Source organism: Salmo trutta, chromosome 9, assembly GCF_901001165.1.
Source record: "Salmo trutta chromosome 9, fSalTru1.1, whole genome shotgun sequence".
Classification (NCBI taxonomy): Eukaryota; Metazoa; Chordata; class Actinopteri; order Salmoniformes; family Salmonidae; genus Salmo; species Salmo trutta.
This window is the reverse complement of record NC_042965.1, coordinates 45,568,306-45,589,594: the sequence shown is the minus strand read 5'-3', so window position 1 is coordinate 45,589,594 and position 21,289 is coordinate 45,568,306. Positions and strand designations below refer to the sequence as shown.

Below are 21,289 nucleotides of genomic sequence, written 5' to 3'. Positions count from 1 at the left end.
TGAATAGAGCTAAACACGGGCAAAATCCTAGAGGAAAACATGGTTCAGTCTGCTTTCCACCAGACACTGGGAGACAAATTCACCTTTTAGCATGACAATAACCTGAAACACAAGGCCAAATATACACTGGAGTTGCTTACCAAGACGACATTGAATGTTCTGGAGTGGCCCAGTTACAGTTATGGCAAGACATTAAAATCGCTGTCTAGCAATGATCAACAACCAGCTTGACAGAGCTTGAAGAATGTTTTAAAGAATAATGTGCAAATATTGCACAATCCAGGTGTGCAAAGCTCTTAAAGATTTACCCAGAAAGACTCACAGCTGTAATCGCTTCCAAAGGTGATTCTAACATGTTTTTGACTCAGGGGTGTGAATACTTATGTAAATTAGATATTTCTGTATTTCATTTTCAATACATTTGCAAACATCTCTAAAAATATGTTTTCACTTTGACAATATGGGGTATTGTGATGTCATTAGGGGGTATTGTGATGTCATTAGCAGGTATTGTGATGTCATTATGGGGCATTGTGATGTCATTAGGGGCTATTGTGATGTCATTATGGGGTATTGTGTGTAGATGGGTGAGAAGAAAAAAAAATATTTAATCCCTTTTGAATTCAGGCTGTAACACAACACAATGTGGAATAAGTTGTAAGTCGCTCTGGATAAGAGCGTCTGCTAAATGACTTAAATGTAAATGTAATGTAAATGTAAGTCATGGGGTATGAATACTTTCTGAAGGCACTGTACCTAAGGAAAATGATTGAGTGTCTCTATGCAACACCCTTAAAAAGGTAAGGGAAAATGATTCCTTAAGGGAAATCTTTAAGGAAAACACATGCCGAGTTCTACTAAGAGCTAGAACGTTCCTCGATTTCGGTTTGTGAGTGTTCTAAATTCTAGGGTTCCAGAGTTCTGGAATTTCAACTGTAAGCCTGATCGACCTGTCAACTTTCTGGTGTTTCCAGCTTGGCTTTTTCCCTCGCTGTGTGAGGTCACACGTGTACATGTGGTGTGTTACATTCCTTCTGCGCTCAGCAAGTGTTTGGCCAGTCAGAGGAAAGTAAACAAATACCTAGCCGTTTCCATGTTGGAAACCTCTGGAAACCATTAGGTAGAAAAATGATTCCTGTTGTCTGTTATCAACTCGTGGCAGCCCATGTACTATTTGTAAATATTAGATATGTACCCATTCTGCATAACAGTCCAAATCCAATCCTTTTTGTTTCCATCCTCACATAACATAACATTTCTCCATCTCTCTCTCCTGTCTAGACAAAACTCGACAAATTGGATTCACACGTACACTTTTCACACTATTGTGCCAACCTAAACTGTACTGGGCTGGCTCAGATAGTTTCTTGACATGCAGCATTAATCATGTGATGTTTCCTTCTTGCAGCTGACTGATCTGGAGAAGCTAGAGGCCCGAGGCCGGGTGGAGGGACCGAAAGAAACCTGCCGCTCTCCTACATCCATGAAGTTCAGGAGCAGATCACAAGGTAGGTTAGAGAGGACAACATGCTCCAGGGAGAGAGGGAGAGAGGGAGAGAGGGAGAGGGAGAGAGAGAGAGAGAGAGAGAGAGAGAGAGAGAGAGAGAGAGAGAGAGAGAGACTAGTCCCTAATGATGTGTAATTGGGGCTTGTTGTGAAGCGTGTTCATCACACAGTCAGTCATGCTACACAGTTAATTGCTCCGGTTGAAAATAAGTCAGCTTTACATAAACTAGTCAACCATACTGAAAACTGTAGGCGCCTCAGGAGATTTCAAAACAACACAATTAAAAGGGGGAGGATCATTCTAATGTCATACCTTGTTTGAACTTGCCGTCCTTCATTTGATATCCATTATGATATGAACCACTGGCGTTGACAGTAGTTAGTCACGTTGCCGTGAGGACATGGACAACTAGGCTCTGCGATGAAGACGGAAAAAGACGATTGGATAGTGAGACATCCCGTATTGTGTTTCCAAAGGAGCTGATTGGCTAGTAAGACTTCCTGGTTTGTGTTTCAGGGGGCGGTAATCGTCTGGAGTCTGTTGGAGAGGATGACGAGCTGATCGTGGAGAATGGAGAGGCGGGGAGTGACATGGTGGAGAAACCGACACTAGGTGGACGCAAACACTCCCTGCCTCAGCAGTTAGACACTGTGGGCATCCGACAGGTCAGTAGGTCAAAGGAGCAGAGGTCAATAGGTCACTAGGTCAGTGTTCGGGGGTCCGACAGGTCAGTAGGTCAAAGGAGCCGAGGTCAGTAGGTTACTAGGTCAGTGTCCGGGGATCTGACAGGTCAGTAGGTCAAAGGAGCAGAGGTCAGTAGGTCACTAGGTCAGTGTCCGGGGGTCCGACAGGTCAGTAGGTCAAAGGGTACAGGAGCAGAGGTCAGTAGGTCACTAGGTCAGTGTCCGGGGGTCCGACAGGTCAGTAGGTCAAAGGGTACAGGAGCAGACGTCAGTAGGTCACTAGGTCAGTGTCCGGGGGTCCGACAGGTCAGTAGGTCAAAGGTTACAGGAGCAGAGGTCAGTAGGTCACTAGGTCAGTCTCCGGGGGATGGTGTTATTCCTGCGGGTTGACATACACAATGTCACTGGTTGAAATCCCAACCCCTAACCTTAAACGTAGCCAATCACATCCAACCCGAAGGCTTGTCATTATACAACAGCAGAGGTGAAAGGGTGAAGGTTAAGGAATAATATACTATCCCCATGCGGAACTTTTCCCTTGAAGGGGACGGGGATTAAATCTAGCTGTGGTGCTCAGCTCCAGTCTGCAGGAAGACCTGCTGGGTTCCACCCCTTACTTAGGGATCTAAAATGATCCCCATTATTAAATAATGTAAAACGTTATTTCCCTTGAAGGTTTAACAGTAATACATCACCAACCTAGCCTCTGAAATCTCCCGTCTCCTCTCATAGAGATACTGTATCTGTGTCTCTGACCTGGGCCAGGGATCCAGGGACGCCTCACGTCTGATCTACCGTGGCTGGATTGGTTTTAAATAGGCTGTACAGTGAGAGCCTGTTCTGCTCCCTCCTCAGGCTGATGGATATACTGTCCCCACAGGCTGATTTGTGTGATAATAAGCCAGGCGGAAGGACATCCAAGCCCAGACTGGCCTCTCAGCCTTCCTCTCAGCCTGCCGCTCAGCTTGCCTCTCAGCCTACCTTTCAGTTTGGCTGTCTGTCTGGCATCTCTCTCCTTGTCTTTCAGCCTTCCTCTCAGTTTGGCTGTCTGTCTGGCATCTCTCTCCTTGTCTTTCAGCCTTCCTCTCAGTTTGGCTGTCTGTCTGGTCTCTCTCTCCCTGTCTTTCAGCCTTCCTCTCAGTTTGGCTGTCTGTCTGGCTTCTCTCCCTGTCTTTCAGCCTATCTCTCAGTTTGGCTGTCTGTCTGGTCTCTCTCCCTGTCTTTCAGCCTTCCTCTCAGTTTGGCTCCCTCTGCCTCTCTTGCTCACATCACAATGCCCTGGCTTCTGCTAATTGCTGTGTTAATCAAGGGCAGATTGACCAGATGATGTTTACTAGTTTTGGCCAGCAAGTGGCTGTAGCCTTTATTAAATCAAAGGTGTAATTGTTGTGCCCTCTCGTACGTTTTTTGGGAGGTAACTGGAACTAGAAAAAAGGCCTAGTTGTCTGATGACGCTACATTGATGCTCTCTAATCTCGCTGTCTCTCTCTCGCTGTCTCTCTCTCGCTGTCTCACTCTCGCTGTCTCACTCTCGCTGTCTCTCTCTCGCTGTCTCTCTCTCGCTGTCTCTCTCTCGCTGTCTCTCTCTTACTGTCACTCTCGCTGTCCGTCTCGCTGTCTCTCTCGCTGTCTGTCTCTCCGTCTCTCTGTCTCCCTGTCGCTCTCGCTGTCTCTCTCGCTGTCTTTCCGTCTCTCCGTCTCTCTTTCTCCCTGTCTCCCTGTCTCATTGTCTCTGTCTGTAGGAGTATCAGATAGTTAAGAAATCAGCTCGCTCCCTGAGCACCGTTCAAGTGGAGTCTCCATGGCGACTGGCCCAGCCGTCTATTATATCCAACATAGTCCTCATGAAAGGACAGGGCAAGGTGGGTACTACACCATACACTACCCAATATACACTATACTACATTATACACCATACACTACCCAATATACACTATACTACATTATACACCATACACTACCCAATATACACTATACTACATTATACACCATACACTACCCAATATACACTATACTACATTATACACCATACACTACCCAATATACACTATACTACATTATACACCATACACTACCCAATATACACTATACTACATTATACACCATACACTACACACTATACACTACACTATACACTATACTACATTACACTACAGGACAGGGCAAGGTGGGTACTACACCATACACTACCCAATATACACTATACTACATTATACACCATACAATACACACTATACACTACACTATACACTATACTACATTACACTACAGGACAGGGCAAGGTGGGTACTACACCATACACTACCCAATATACACTATACTACATTATACACCATACACTACACACTATACACTACACTATACACTATACTACATTACACTACAGGACAGGGCAAGGTGGGTACTACACCATACACTACCCAATATACACTATACTACATTATACACCATACACTACCCAATATACACTATACTACATTATACACCATACACTACACACTATACACTATACTACATTATACACCATACACTACCCAATATACACTATACTACATTATACACCATACACTACCCAATATACACTATACTACATTATACACCATACACTACACACTATACACTATACTACATTATACACCATACACTACCCAATATACACTATACTACATTATACACCATACACTACCCAATATACACTATACTACATTATACACCATACACTACACACTATACACTACACTATACACTATACTACATTACACTACAGGACAGGGCAAGGTGGGTACTACACCATACACTACACTATACTATACTATACTATACACTACACACTATACACTATACTACATTACACTACAGGACAGGGCAAGGTGGGTACTACACCATACACTACCCAATATACACTATACTACATTATACACCATACACTACACACTATACACTACACTATACACTATACTACATTACACTACAGGACAGGGCAAGGTGGGTACTACACCATACACTACCCAATATACACTATACTACATTATACACCATACACTACACACTATACACTACACTATACACTATACTACATTACACTACAGGACAGGGCAAGGTGGGTACTACACCATACACTACCCAATATACACTATACTACATTATACACCATACACTACACACTATACACTACACTATACACTATACTACATTACACTACAGGACAGGGCAAGGTGGGTACTACACCATACACTACCCAATATACACTATACTACATTATACACCATACACTACACACTATACACTACACTATAAACTATACTACATTACACTACAGGACAGGGCAAGGTGGGTACTACACCATACACTACCCAATATACACTATACTACATTATACACCATACACTACACACTATACACTACACTATACACTATACTACATTACACTACAGGACAGGGCAAGGTGGGTACTACACCATACACTACCCAATATACACTATACTACATTATACACCATACACTACCCAATATACACTATACTACATTATACACCATACACTACACACTATACACTACACTATACACTATACTACATTACACTACAGGACAGGGCAAGGTGGGTACTACACCATACACTACCCAATATACACTATACTACATTATACACCATACACTACACACTATACACTACACTATACACTATACTACATTACACTACAGGACAGGGCAAGGTGGGTACTACACCATACACTACCCAATATACACTATACTACATTATACACCATACACTACACACTATACACTACACTATACACTATACTACATTACACTACAGGACAGGGCAAGGTGGGTACTACACCATACACTACCCAATATACACTATACTACATTATACACCATACACTACACACTATACACTACACTATACACTATACTACATTACACTACAGGACAGGGCAAGGTGGGTACTACACCATACACTACCCAATATACACTATACTACATTATACACCATACACTACACACTATACACTACACTATACACTATACTACATTACACTACAGGACAGGGCAAGGTGGGTACTACACCATACACTACCCAATATACACTATACTACATTATACACCATACACTACCCAATATACACTATACTACATTATACACCATACACTACACACTATACACTACACTATACACTATACTACATTACACTACAGGACAGGGCAAGGTGGGTACTACACCATACACTACCCAATATACACTATACTACATTATACACCATACACTACACACTATACACTACACTATAAACTATACTACATTACACTACAGGACAGGGCAAGGTGGGTACTACACCATACACTACACTATACTATACTATACTATACACTACACACTATACACTACACTATACACTATACTACATTACACTACAGGACAGGGCAAGGTGGGTACTACACCATACACTACCCAATATACACTATACTACATTATACACCATACACTACACACTATACACTACACTATACACTATACTACATTACACTACAGGACAGGGCAAGGTGGGTACTACACCATACACTACCCAATATACACTATACTACATTATACACCACACACTACACACTATACACTACACTATACACTATACTACATTACACTACAGGACAGGGCAAGGTGGGTACTACACCATACACTACCCAATATACACTATACTACATTATACACCATACACTACACACTATACACTACACTATACACTATACTACATTACACTACAGGACAGGGCAAGGTGGGTACTACACCATACACTACACTATACTATACTATACTATACACTACACACTATACACTACACTATACACTATACTACATTACACTACAGGACAGGGCAAGGTGGGTACTACACCATACACTACCCAATATACACTATACTACATTATACACCATACACTACACACTATACACTACACTATACACTATACTACATTACACTACAGGACAGGGCAAGGTGGGTACTACACCATACACTACCCAATATACACTATACTACATTATACACCATACACTACACACTATACACTACACTATACACTATACTACATTACACTACAGGACAGGGCAAGGTGGGTACTACACCATACACTACCCAATATACACTATACTACATTATACACCATACACTACACACTATACACTACACTATACACTATACTACATTACACTACAGGACAGGGCAAGGTGGGTACTACACCATACACTACACTATACTATATTATACTATACACTACACACTATACACTACACTATACACTATACTACATTACACTACAGGACAGGGCAAGGTGGGTACTACACCATACACTACCCAATATACACTATACTACATTATACACCATACACTACACACTATACACTACACTATACACTATACTACATTACACTACAGGACAGGGCAAGGTGGGTACTACACCATACACTACCCAATATACACTATACTACATTATACACCATACACTACACACTATACACTACACTATACACTATACTACATTACACTACAGGACAGGGCAAGGTGGGTACTACACCATACACTACACTATACTATACTATACTATACACTACACACTATACACTACACTACACTATACTACATTACACTACAGGACAGGGCAAGGTGGGTACTACACCATACACTACACTATACTATACTATACACTACACACTATACACTACACTACACTATACTACACTACAGGACAGGGCAAGGGGGGTACTACACCATACACTACACACTATACACTACACTATACTATACTATACACTACACTATACACACTATACACTACACTACACTATACTACACTATACTACACTATACACTACACTATACTACACTATACACTACACTATACTACACTATACTATACTATACAACACACTATACACACTATACACTACACTACACCATACACTATACACTACACTACACTATACTATACACTACACTATACACACTATACACTACACTACACTATACTACACTATACACTACACTACACTATACTACACTACACTACAGGACAGGGCAAGGGGGGTACTACACCATACACTACACACTATACACTACACTATACTATACTATACACTACACTATACACACTATACACTACACTATACACACTATACACTACACTACACTATACTACACTATACACACTATACACTACACTATACTACACTATACTACACTATACACTACACTACACTACACCATACACTACACACTATACACTACACCACACCATACACTACACCATACACTACACACTATACACTACACCATACACTACACACTATACACTACACTACACTACACCATACACTACACCATACACTACACCATACACTACACACTATACACTACACTATACTCTACACTACACTATACTATACTATACACTACACTATACACACTATACACTACACTACAGGGCAAGGTGAGTACTACACTATACTATACACTATACACTATACTACACTATACTATACTATACACTATACTACACTATACACTACAGGACAGGGCAAGGTGAGCACTACACTATACTACACTATACTATACACTACACTATACACTATACTATACTACACTATACTGTACACTATACACTATACTATACTACACTATACTGTACACTATACACTATACTATACTACACTATACTGTACACTATACACTATACTATACACTATACACTATACTATACTATAAACTATACACTACACTAAAGGACAGGGCAAGGTGAGTACTACACTACACTATACACTATACACTACACTATACACTATACTATACTACACTATACTGTACACTATACACTATACTACACTATACTGTACACTATACACTATACTATACTACACTATACACTATACTATACTATAAACTATACACTACACTATACACTATACACTATACTACACTATACACTATACTATACACTATACTATACACTATACACTATACTATACACTATACTATACTATACTACACTATACACTACACTATACTATACACTATACACTATACACTATACACTATACTATACACTATACACTATACTATACTATACTACACTATACTATACTAAACACTATACACTACACTATACACTACACTATACTATACACTACACTATACACTATACTACACTATACTGTACACTATACACTATACTATACTACAGGACAGAGCAAGGTGAGCACTACACACACACACACACACACACACACACACACACACACACACACACACACACACACACACACACACGCTCATCTCACCCCCAGATATACAGTCCATCTCTCACCCCCCCAGACATACAGTCCTTCTCTAACCCCCCCAGACATACAGTCCTTCTCTAACCCCCCCCAGACATACAGTCCTTCATGATAAACATCTTTCTCTCACCCCCAGACATATGGTCCTTCTCTAACCCCCCCAGACATACAGTCCTTCTCTAACCCCCCCCAGACATACAGTCCTTCTCTCACCCCCCAGATATACAGTCCTTCTCTCACCCCCCAGATATACAGTCCTTCTCTCACCCCCCAGATATACAGTCCTTCTCTCACCCCCCCAGACATACAGTCCTTCTCTCACCCCCCCAGACATACAGTTCTTCTCTAACCCCCCCAGACATACAGTCCTTCTCTAACCCCCCCAGATACCAGACATACAGTCCTTCTCTAACCCCCCCAGATATACAGTGCTTCTCTCACCCCCCAGACATACAGTCCTTCTCTCACCCCCCCAGACATACAGTCCTTCTCTAACCCCCCCAGATATACAGTCCTTCTCTAACCCCCCCAGACATACAGTCTTTCTCTCACCCCCCCAGATATACAGTCCTTCTCTCACCCCCCCAGACATACAGTCTTTCTCTCACCCCCCCAGATATACAGTCCTTCTCTCACCCCCCCAGACATACAGTCCTTCTCTCACCCCCCCAGACATACAGTCCTTCTCTCACCCCCCCAGACATGCAGTCCTTCTCTCACCCCCCCAGACATACAGTCCTTCTCTAACCCCCCCAGATATACAGTCCTTCTCTAACCCCCCCAGACATACAGTCCTTCTCTAACCCCCCCAGACATACAATCCTTCTCTCACCCCCCCAGACATACAGTCCTTATCTCACCCCCCACACATACAGTCCTTCTCTCACCCCCCACACATACAGTCCTTCTCTAACCCCCCCAGACATACAGTCCTTCTCTCACCCCCCCAGACATACAGTCCTTCTCTCACCCCCCCAGACATACAGTCCTTCTCTCACCCCCCCAGACATACAGTCCTTCTCTCACCCCCCCAGACATACAGTCCTTCTCTCACCCCACCAGACATACAGTCCTTCTCTCACCCCCCCAGACATACAGTCCTTCTCTCACCCCCCCAGACATACAGTCCTTCTCTAACCCCCCGCAGACATACAGTCCTTCTCTAACCCCCCCACACATACAGTCCTTCTCTAAACCCCCCAGACATAAAGTCCTTCTCTCACCCCCCAGATATACAGTCCTTCTCTCACCCCCCAGACATACAGTCCTTCTCTCACCCCCCAGACATACAGTCCTTATCTCACCCCCCAGATATACAGTCCTTCTCTAACCCCCCCAGACATACAGTCCTTCTCTCACCCCCCCAGATATACAGTCCTTCTCTAATCCCCCAGACATACAGTCCTTCTCTCACCCCCCAGACATACAGTCCTTCTCTCACCCCCCAGACATACAGTCCTTCTCTCACCCCCCAGACATACAGTCCTTCGCTCACCCCCCAGACATACAGTCCTTCTCTAACCCCCCCAGACATACAGTCCTTCTCTAACCCCCCCAGACATACAGTCCTTCTCTAACCCCCCCAGACATACAGTCCTTCTCTAACCCCCCCAGACATACAGTCTTTCTCTCACCCCCCCAGATATACAGTCCTTTTCTAACCCCCCCAGACATACAGTCCTTATCTCACACCCCCAGACATACAGTCCTTCTCTAACCCCCCCAGATATACAGTCCTTCTCTCACCCCCCCAGACATACAGTCCTTCTCTCACCCCCCCAGACATACAGTCCTTCTCTCACCCCCCAGACATACAGTCCTTCTCTAACCCCCCCAGAAATACAGTCCTTCTCTAACCCCCCCAGACATACAGTCCTTCTCTAACCCCCCCAGATATACAGTCCTTCTCTTACCCCCCCAGACATACAGTCCTTCTCTCACCCCCCCAGACATACAGTCTTTCTCTCACCCCCCAGACATACAGTCCTTCTCTCACCCCCCACACATACAGTCCTTCTCCAACCCCCCCAGACATACAGTCCTTCTCTCACCCCCCCAGACATACAGTCCTTCTCTCACCCCCCCAGACATACAGTCCTTCTCTAACCCCCCGCAGACATACAGTCCTTCTCTAACCCCCCCACACATACAGTCCTTCTCTAAACCCCCCAGACATACAGTCCTTCTCTCACCCCCCAGATATACAGTCCTTCTCTCACCCCCCAGACATACAGTCCTTCTCTCACCCCCCACACATACAGTCCTTCTCTAACCCCCCCAGACATACAGTCCTTCTCTCACCCCCCCAGACATACAGTCCTTCTCTCACCCCCCAGACATACAGTCCTTCTCTAAACCCCCCACACATACAGTCCTTCTCTAAACCCCCCAGACATACAGTCCTTCTCTCACCCCCCAGATATACAGTCCTTCTCTAACCCCCCCAGACATACAGTCCTTCTCTCACCCCCCAGACATACAGTCCTTCTCTCACCCCCCAGACATACAGTCCTTATCTCACCCCCCAGATATACAGTCCTTCTCTAACCCCCCCAGACATACAGTCCTTCTCTCACCCCCCCCCCTGAAAACAGAGAAGCATGATATTGGAATTGAGTTGTACATTGTATAAAAGTAACATCCTATTCATCTTGGTATATTTTAGTCAGAAAGCTTGATACAATTTCACAGTGAATGTGTTTGCATGTTGAAACAGTCTGCAGGGTCTACAGAAGCCAAGTCCTTTCATGTGTTTGTGTGTGATTGGGTACATACCTGGTATGCACATGTAACGAGTCTGACTTTCTGTCAGCCAGTCAAGCTGTTAGTACTTCCTACAGTTTGGTTCAGAATGAAGTGTCGGGTTTGTAGGCCCTGGGGGTTCAGACGGTATTGTTGGTAGTTGGTTCTGCTCGGGTTGTTGTGAAATCTTTGTGTGTGTGTGTGTGGGTTTGTTAGGGACTGGGGTTCAGCATCGTCGGTGGTCAGGACTCTGCCCGAGGAAGGATGGGGATCTTTGTCAAGACTATCTTCTGTAACGGAGCGGCGGTCGCAGACGGAAGACTGAAAGAGGGAGATGAGATTCTGGAGGTGAATGGAGACTCTCTCCAGGGCCTGACCCACCAGCAGGCCATCCAGACCTTCAAGGTAAACAGAAACAGTCTGGGTTATGGTTAGTACAGGGTTAGAATGAAGGTTTAGGCCATCCAGACCTTCAAGGTAACAGTCTGGGTTAGGGTTAGGAATAGGGTTAGCGTTAGGGTTAGGGTTAGGGTTAAGGTTAGGAATAGGGTTAGGGTTAGGGTTAGGAATAGGGTTAGGGTTAGGGTTAGGAATAGGGTTAGGGTTAGGGTTAGGAATAGGGTTAGGGTTAGGAGCTAGGGATAGGGTTAGGGTTAGGAATAGGGTTAGGAATAGGGTTAGGGTTAGGAATAGGGTTAGGGTTAGGAATAGGGTTAGGGTTAGGAATAGGGTTTTTCAGAAATCCCTTTTGGAGGATAACCTTTAAAACAGAAGTGGTGCATCTCAGTGGCTTTTGACCAATCAATGAGAGAGTCAGACCTGAAATCAGTATGACGCTCTGTTCTTGTTAATGTTGTTGTCGTTGTTGTTTTGGTCTTAACACTGTGTCTCTGTGTCTTTCTCTGGTCCTGTCTCTGTGTCCTGTCTCTGTGTCCTGTCTCTGTGTCTTTCGCTGGTCCTGTCTCTGGTCCTGTCTCTGTGTCCTGTCTCTGTGTCCTGTCTCTGGTCCTGTCTCTGTGTCCTGTTTCTGGTCCTGTCTCTGTGTCTTGTCTCTGTGTCCTGTCTCTGTGTCCTGTCTCTGTGTCCTGTCTCTGTGTCCTGTCTCTGGTCCTGTCTCTCTGTCTTGTCTCTGTGTCTTGTCTCTGGTCCTGTCTCTGGTCCTGTCTCTGTGTCCTGTCTCTGTGTCTTTCTCTGGTCCTGTCTCTGGTCGTCTCTGGTCCTGTCTCTTTGTCCTGTCTCTGGTCCTGTCTCTTTGTCCTGTCTCTGGTTCTGTCTCTGGTCCTGTCTGGTCCTGTCTCTGTGTCTTGTCTCTGTGTCTTGTCTCTGGTCCTGTCTCTGGTCCTGTCTCTGTGTCCTGTCTCTGTGTCTTTCTCTGGTCCTGTCTCTGGTCCTGTCTCTTTGTCTTGTCTCTGTGTCTTTCTCTGGTCCTGTCTCTGTGTCCTGTCTCTGTGTCCTGTCTCTGTGTCTTTCTCTGTGTCTTTCTCTGGTCCTGTCTCTGTGTCCTGTCTCTGTGTCCTGTCTCTGTGTCCTGTCTCTGTGTCCTGTCTCTGTGTCTTTCTCTGTGTCCTGTCTCTGTGTCCTGTCTCTGTGTCCTGTCTCTGTGTCTTGTCTCTATGTCCTGTCTCTATGTCCTGTCTCTGTGTCTTGTCTCTGTGTCCTGTCTCTGGTCCTGTCTCTGTGTCCTGTCTCTGGTCCTGTCTCTGTGTCCTGTCTCGTCCTGTCTCTGTGTCCTGTCTCTGGTCCTGTCTCTGTGTCCTGTCTCTGTGTCCTGTCTCTGTGTCTTTCTCTGTGTCCTGTCTTTGTGTCCTGTCTCTGTGTCCTGTCTCTGTGTCCTGTCTCTGTGTCTTGTCTCTGTGTCCTGTCTCTGGTCCTGTCTGGTCTTGTCTCTGGTCCTGTCTGGTCCTGTCTCTGGTCCCCTGCAGCAGCTGAAGAAAGGTGTGGTGACTCTAACAGTACGGACACGTCTCCGCAGCCCCAGCCTGACGCCGTGCCCCACCCCCACCCTTCTCAGCCGCTCCTCTTCCCCGAACTCCAACGCCAGCGGGGGCAACCCCACCCCAGTACCCCCCACCTTCGACGAACCCCCAGAAACCCGCAAGGGACCCCCAGGTCCTGGCCCCAAGGACCGCATCATCATGGAGGTTACACTCAACAAAGGTACCTGACAGAGTAGGGTTGAACTGAGTGGGGTTTATTTTAGTTTAGTTGTTTAGCTCAGTTCAGTCGGGTGTTAGATTGGTTTTTGTTGATTTGAGTTGACATTAGTTTAGTAAGATATTAAATACTCCATTATATCTATTCTTTACTATTCTTACGGTCTAAACTATTCCAAGTGGCAGTGGTAAAGAATGGTGTCAGGAGATGCTATGGGCCTACAGTATAGTAGCCACACTCCAAAATCCTCTCACCAACTCACTGTCCTGCCAGGGTCCAAACCTGTCCTGCCAGGGTCCAAACCTGTCCTGCCAGGGTCCAAACCTGTCCTGCCAGGGTCCAAACCTGTCCTGCCAGGGTCCAAACCTGTTAGTCTTAGAACACAGCAGATAACATTTTATAAACAAGAGACTGTCCTGCCAGGGTCCAAACCTGTCCTGCCAGGGTCCAAACCTGTCCTGCCAGGGTGCAAACCTGTCCTGCCAGGGTCCAAACGTGTCCTGCCAGGGTTCAAACCTGTCCTGCCAGGGTTCAAACCTGTCCTGCCAGGGTTCAAACCTGTCCTGCCAGGGTCCAAACCTGTCCTGCCAGGGTCCAAACGTGTCCTGCCAGGGTCCAAACCTGTCCTGCCAGGGTCCAAACCTGTCCTGCCAGGGTTCAAACCTGTCCTGCCAGGGTCCAAACCTGTCCTGCCAGGGTCCAAACCTGTCCTGCCAGGGTCCAAACCTGTTAGTCTTAGAACACAGCAGATAACATTTTATAAACAAGAGACTGTCCTGCCAGGGTCCAAACCTGTCCTGCCAGGGTCCAAACCTGTCCTGCCAGGGTCCAAACCTGTCCCGCCAGGGTTCCAAACCTGTCCTGCCAGGGTTCAAACCTGTCCCGCCAGGGTCCAAACCTGTCCTGCCAGGGTTCAAACCTGTCCTGCCAGGGTTCACACCTGTCCTGCCAGGGTCCAAACCTGTCCTGCCAGGGTTCAAACCTGTCCTACCAGGATTCAAACCTGTCCTGCCAGGGTTCAAACCTGTCCTGCCAGGGTCCAAACCTGTCCTGCCAGGGTTCAAACCTGTCCTGCCAGGGTTCACACCTGTCCTGCCAGGGTTCAAACCTGTCCTGCCAGGGTCCAAACCTGTCCTGCCAGGGTCCAAACCTGTTAGTCTTAGAACACAGCAGATAACATTTTATAAACAAGAGACTGTCCTGCCAGGGTTCAAACCTGTCCTGCCAGGGTTCACACCTGTCCTGCCAGGGTCCAAACCTGTCCTGCCAGGGTTCAAACCTGTCCTGCCAGGGTACAAACCTGTCCTACCAGGGTTCAAACCTGTCCTACCAGGGTTTAAACCTGTCCTGCCAGGGTCCAAACCTGTCCTGCCAGGGTTCAAACCTGTTAGTCTTAGAACACAGCAGATAACATTTTATAAACAAGAGACTGTCCTGCCAGGGTCCAAACCTGTCCTGCCAGGGTCCAAACCTGTCCTGCCAGGGTCCAAACGTGTCCTGCCAGGGTCCAAACGTGTCCTGCCAGGTTCCAAACCTGTCCTGCCAGGGTTCAAACCTGTCCTGCCAGGGTCCAAACCTGTCCTGCCAGGGTCCAAACCTGTTAGTCTTAGAACACAGCAGATAACATTTTATAAACAAGAGACTGTCCTGCCAGGGTCCAAACCTGTCCTGCCAGGGTCCAAACCTGTCCTGCCAGGGTCCAAACGTGTCCTGCCAGGGTCCAAACGTGTCCTGCCAGGGTCCAAACCTGTCCTGCCAGGGTTCAAACCTGTCCTGCCAGGGTTCAAACCTGTCCTGCCAGGGTCCAAACCTGTCCTGCCAGGGTCCAAACCTGTCCTGCCAGGGTCCAAACCTGTTAGTCTTAGAACACAGCAGATAACATTTTATAAACAAGAGACTGTCCTGCCAGGGTCCAAACCTGTCCTGCCAGGGTCCAAACGTGTCCTGCCAGGGTCCAAACCTGTCCTGCCAGGGTTCAAACCTGTCCTGCCAGGGTTCAAACCTGTCCTGCCAGGGTCCAAACCTGTCCTGCCAGGGTCCAAACCTGTTAGTCTTAGAACACAGCAGATTACATTTTATAAACAAGAGACTGTCCTGCCAGGGTCCAAACCTGTCCTGCCAGGGTCCAAACCTGTCCTGCCAGGGTCCAAACGTGTCCTGCCAGGGTCCAAACGTGTCCTGCCAGGGTCCAAACCTGTCCTGCCAGGGTTCAAACCTGTCTTGCCAGGGTTCAAACCTGTCCTGCCAGGGCGAAAACCTGTCCTACCAGGATTCAAACCTGTCCTGCCAGGGTTCAAACCTGTCCTGCCAGGGTTCAAACCTGTCCTGCCAGGGTTCACACCTGTCCTGCCAGGGTCAAACCTGTCCTGCCAGGGTCCAAACCTGTCCTACCAGGATTCAAACATGTCCTGCCAGGGTTCAAACCTGTCCTGCCAGGGTTCAAACCTGTCCTGCCAGGGTCCAAACCTGTCCTGCCAGGGTTCAAACCTGTCCTGCCAGGGATCACACCTGTCCTGCCAGGGTCCAAACCTGTCCTGCCAGGGTCCAAACCTGTCCTGCCAGGGTCCAAACCTGTTAGTCTTAGAACACAGCAGATAACATTTTATAAACAAGAGACTGTCCTGCCAAGGTTCAAACCTGTCCTGCCAGGGTCCAAACCTGTCCTGCCAGGGTCCAAACGTGTCCTGCCATGGTCCAAACGTGTCCTGCTAGGGTCCAAACCTGTCCTGCCAGGGTTCAAACCTGTCCTGCCAGGGTTCACACCTGTCCTGCCAGGGTCCAAACCTGTCCTGCCAGGGTTCAAACCTGTCCTGCCAGGGTCCAAACCTGTCCTACCAGGGTTCAAACCTGTCCTACCAGGGTTTAAACCTGTCCTGCCAGGGTCCAAACCTGTCCTGCCAGGGTCCAAACCTGTTAGTCTTAGAACACAGCAGAGTAATTTTGGGGGAAATTAAGGATTGCTAAATACCTGGAGGTGTTATTGGCAGTTCAGCAATAAAGCTGAAACCCCACCTCAGTTTTGGTAAACAACTAAAGGACGGGGCTGGAGAAATGTAACCACTCTCAAATTCATAGACAGAGCTATGAATACAAGGACTGACCATCCATGATATCAACATTGTAGTTTTAATCATGTTTTGAGGCTATACAGTGTTTGTTTACAAACATCCTCCCTGTGTCCTTGACTCTAATCTACTGTTCTTGTTGTCTTTGTGTGTGTGTGTGTGTGTGTGTGTGTGTGTGTGTGTGTGTGTGTGTGTGTGTGTGTGTGTGTGTGTGTGTGTGTGTGTGTGTGTGTGTGTGTGTGTGTGTGTGTGTGTGTGTGTGTGTTCCTCTGTCAGAGCCCGGGGTGGGTCTGGGTATAGGGACCTGCTGTCTAACTCTAGACAACAGTCCTCCAGCCATCTATATCCACAGTCTGGCCCCTGGCTCTGTCGCCAAGATGGATGGACGACTCAGGTACGTCCCCATTAGTCTCTCCACACAACCCCACTCCTTTAGTCACAGATCTAGTCTCTCCACACAACCCCACTCCTTTAGTCACAGATCTAGTCTCTCGTTACAACCCCACTCCTTTAGTCACAGATCTAGTCTCTCCTCACAACCCCACTCCTTTAGTCACAGATCTAGTCTCTCCTCACAACCCCACTCCTTTAGTCACAGATCTAGTCTCTCCTCACAACCCCACTACCCACTCCTTTAGTCACAGATCTAGTCTCTCCTCACAACCCCACTCCTTTAGTCACAGATCTAGTCTCTCGTTACAACCCCACTCCTTTAGTCACAGATCTAGTCTCTCGTTACAACCCCACTCCTTTAGTCACAGATCTAGTCTCTCGTCACAACCCCACTCCTTTAGTCACAGATCTAGTCTCTCGTTACAACCCCACTCCTTTAGTCACAGATCTAGTCTCTCCTCACAACCCCACTCCTTTAGTCACAGATCTAGTCTCTCCTCACAACCCCACTCCTTTAGTCACAGATCTAGTCTCTCCTCACAACCCCACTCCTTTAGTCACAGATCTAGTCTCTCCACACAACCCCACTCCTTTAGTCACAGATCTAGTCTCTCCTCACAACCCCACTCCTTTAGTCACAGATCTAGTCTCTCCACACAACCCCACTCCTTTAGTCACAGATCTAGTCTCTCCTCACAACCCCCACTCCTTTAGTCACAGATCTAGTCTCTCCTCACAACCCCACTCCTTTAGTCACAGATCTAGTCTCTCGTTACAACCCCACTCCTTTAGTCACAGATCTAGTCTCTCCTCACAACCCCACTCCTTTAGTCACAGATCTAGTCTCTCGTTACAACCCCACTCCTTTAGTCACAGATCTAGTCTCTCGTTACAACCCCACTCCTTTAGTCACAGATCTAGTCTCTCGTCACAACCCCACTCCTTTAGTCACAGATCTAGTCTCTCGTTACAACCCCACTCCTTTAGTCACAGATCTAGTCTCTCCTCACAACCCCACTCCTTTAGTCACAGATCTAGTCTCTCCTCACAACCCCACTCCTTTAGTCACAGATCTAGTCTCTCCTCACAACCCCACTCCTTTAGTCACAGATCTAGTCTCTCCTCACAACCCCACTCCTTTAGTCACAGATCTAGTCTCTCCACACAACCCCACTCCTTTAGTCACAGATCTAGTCTCTCCTCACAACCCCCACTCCTTTAGTCACAGATCAGTGGAGGCTGGTTTGACTTTAAATCGTAGGACAGCTCATTGTAATGGCTGGAATGGAATGTTTAACCGATGTGTTTGATGCCGTTCCATTCATTACATTACAGTCATAACAGCGAGCCTCCGACATAAAGCGACCTCAGCATCCACTGGCATCATGTCCACACGTTAAAGTCATTTATCAGCAAACTGACCTCAGGGCAGAGAAGCCTCACCTTAAATTAAAGAAAGATATAAAAAAAAAATAAAAAATTTTTTTTTAGAAATAAAGTATAAGGAAATATAATGAGAAATGGTGAGAAGTACAGGAGTAGGATCTTCATTACATCACTATATGCAGATGAGCTTCTTGACATAAAGTCAGTGAAAACCCAAACTAACACACGGTTACAGTTACAGGATTCCACTTGTCGTCATGTGATCTCGTTTTTTCCCAGCTAATAGCCTAACCACCGGATCAAACAACATTATAGATTAAACGTTCAAATCTTGTTGCTGCAGGATTTATTTTTGCTACTGGTCAATATTCAGATTGAAGAGATGGTCCCGACGGAGAAGGGCGACATCCTACGAGTTCCAACCCGTCTTTGGTATTTAGTGACTTTTTACGTGTTTATCTTTATTTTTTTTTACAGAAATGTCATACTATTATCACATATGACCCTCCAAGTAGTTCTGGACATCAGATCGACAGTTACTAACCACGATTTCGACTTCAAATCCGACTCAGCTGTTCCCTTGTTCAAACCGGACACCATTCCTTTGTTTCGCAGCCGTACATGTGGGAGACATGCCGACATCCCGGTGAGACGAAGAGAATATTGACCAGCACTCCCCTCCGTTCTATTGGCAAATGTCCAGTCACTGGAGAATAAGATGGATATAAACAAACAAGAAACTGCTCACGAAGAGAGAGCGTTTCTGATAGGCGGAGACTTTAACTTCGGGAGACTTAAAACCGTTCTACCTCACATCTACTAACACGCCTCCCACCACGCCAGTAGGGACACTAGAACTCTAGACCACTTTTATTCTACCAACAGAAACACATACAAGGCCTTCCCTCGTCCTCCCTTCAGCAAATCTGACCACGACTCCATTCTCCTGCTTCTTGTTTACAAACAAAAGCTCATTTAGGAACGACCAGTGACTCGCTCAATACAGAAGTGTTCCGATGAAGCAGACGCGAAGCTACAAGACTCTTTTGCTAGTACCAGACTGGGATATGTTCCGGGATTCCTCCGATAGCATTGAGGAGTTTACCAAATTAGTCATGGGCTGCTTAGACGATGTCGTCCCCACAGTGACTATACAAATGTATCCAAACCCCAAAAACGGATTACAAAGGGAAACCCAACCTTTGGACGCATAAACTCCCAAATGAGCGGAATGCTTTTATGCTCGCTTCGAGGAATACAACATTGAGTCTTGCATGAAAACCCATGTTGTTCCGGATGACTGTGTGATTTTGCTCTCCGTGGCCGATGTGAGTAAAACATTTAACCAGGTTAACACTCTCAAGGCCGCCGGGCCAGAAGGAATACCAGGGCGTGTTCTCAAAGCAAACACAGACCAGCTGGCAAGTGTCTTCACAGATATTTTCAATCTCTCCTTGTCCCAGTCTGTAATCCCAACATGTTTCAAGCTGACCACCATTGTCCCTATTCCCAAGAACTACAAGGTAACCTGCCTAAATGACTACATCGCCCTGTAGCACTCACATCTGTAATTGTGAAGTGCTTTGAAAGGCTGGTCATGACACACATCCAACACCATCATCTCAGAAACCCTGGACCCATTCCAATTCGCATAACGACCCAACAGATCCACAGATGACGCTCTATTGCATTTCACACTGCCCTCTCCCACATGAAAAAGTTGGTAAATAACTGGGGTGGGAAATAAATAAGATGGCAAGTAGAGCGTTGGGCCAGTAACCGAAACGTTGCTGGTTTGAATACCCGAGCCGCAAGGTGAAAAATCTTTCGATGTACCCTTGAGCAAATTCACTTATGTTGGTACTTATGCTGATGCCTAGTCACCTTACCCTGTCTTCATTTACATATCTATCTCAAATACCTCATACCCCTGGCTCATACCTCTTCACACAGCGTCAATACAGGACTAAGATCGAATCGTACTACACTGGCTCCGACGCTTGTCGGATGTGGCAGGGCTTGCAAACTATAA

At 46.1% G+C, this 21,289-nt stretch overlaps 1 protein-coding gene across 1 annotated transcript in view; it reads left to right on the top strand.

Annotated features, from left to right (window-relative positions):
* Positions 1-21,289, top strand: part of LOC115199683 (PDZ domain-containing protein 2) — a 234,912-nt gene that overhangs the window by 165,565 nt on the left and 48,058 nt on the right. Inside the window, exons 8-13 of the mRNA XM_029761990.1 lie at positions 1,409-1,508; positions 2,024-2,172; positions 3,933-4,052; positions 12,476-12,664; positions 14,182-14,416; positions 17,755-17,872. Coding sequence (XP_029617850.1) covers positions 1,409-1,508; positions 2,024-2,172; positions 3,933-4,052; positions 12,476-12,664; positions 14,182-14,416; positions 17,755-17,872 — 911 coding nt within the window. The remainder of the gene's footprint in view (positions 1-1,408; positions 1,509-2,023; positions 2,173-3,932; positions 4,053-12,475; positions 12,665-14,181; positions 14,417-17,754; positions 17,873-21,289) is intronic.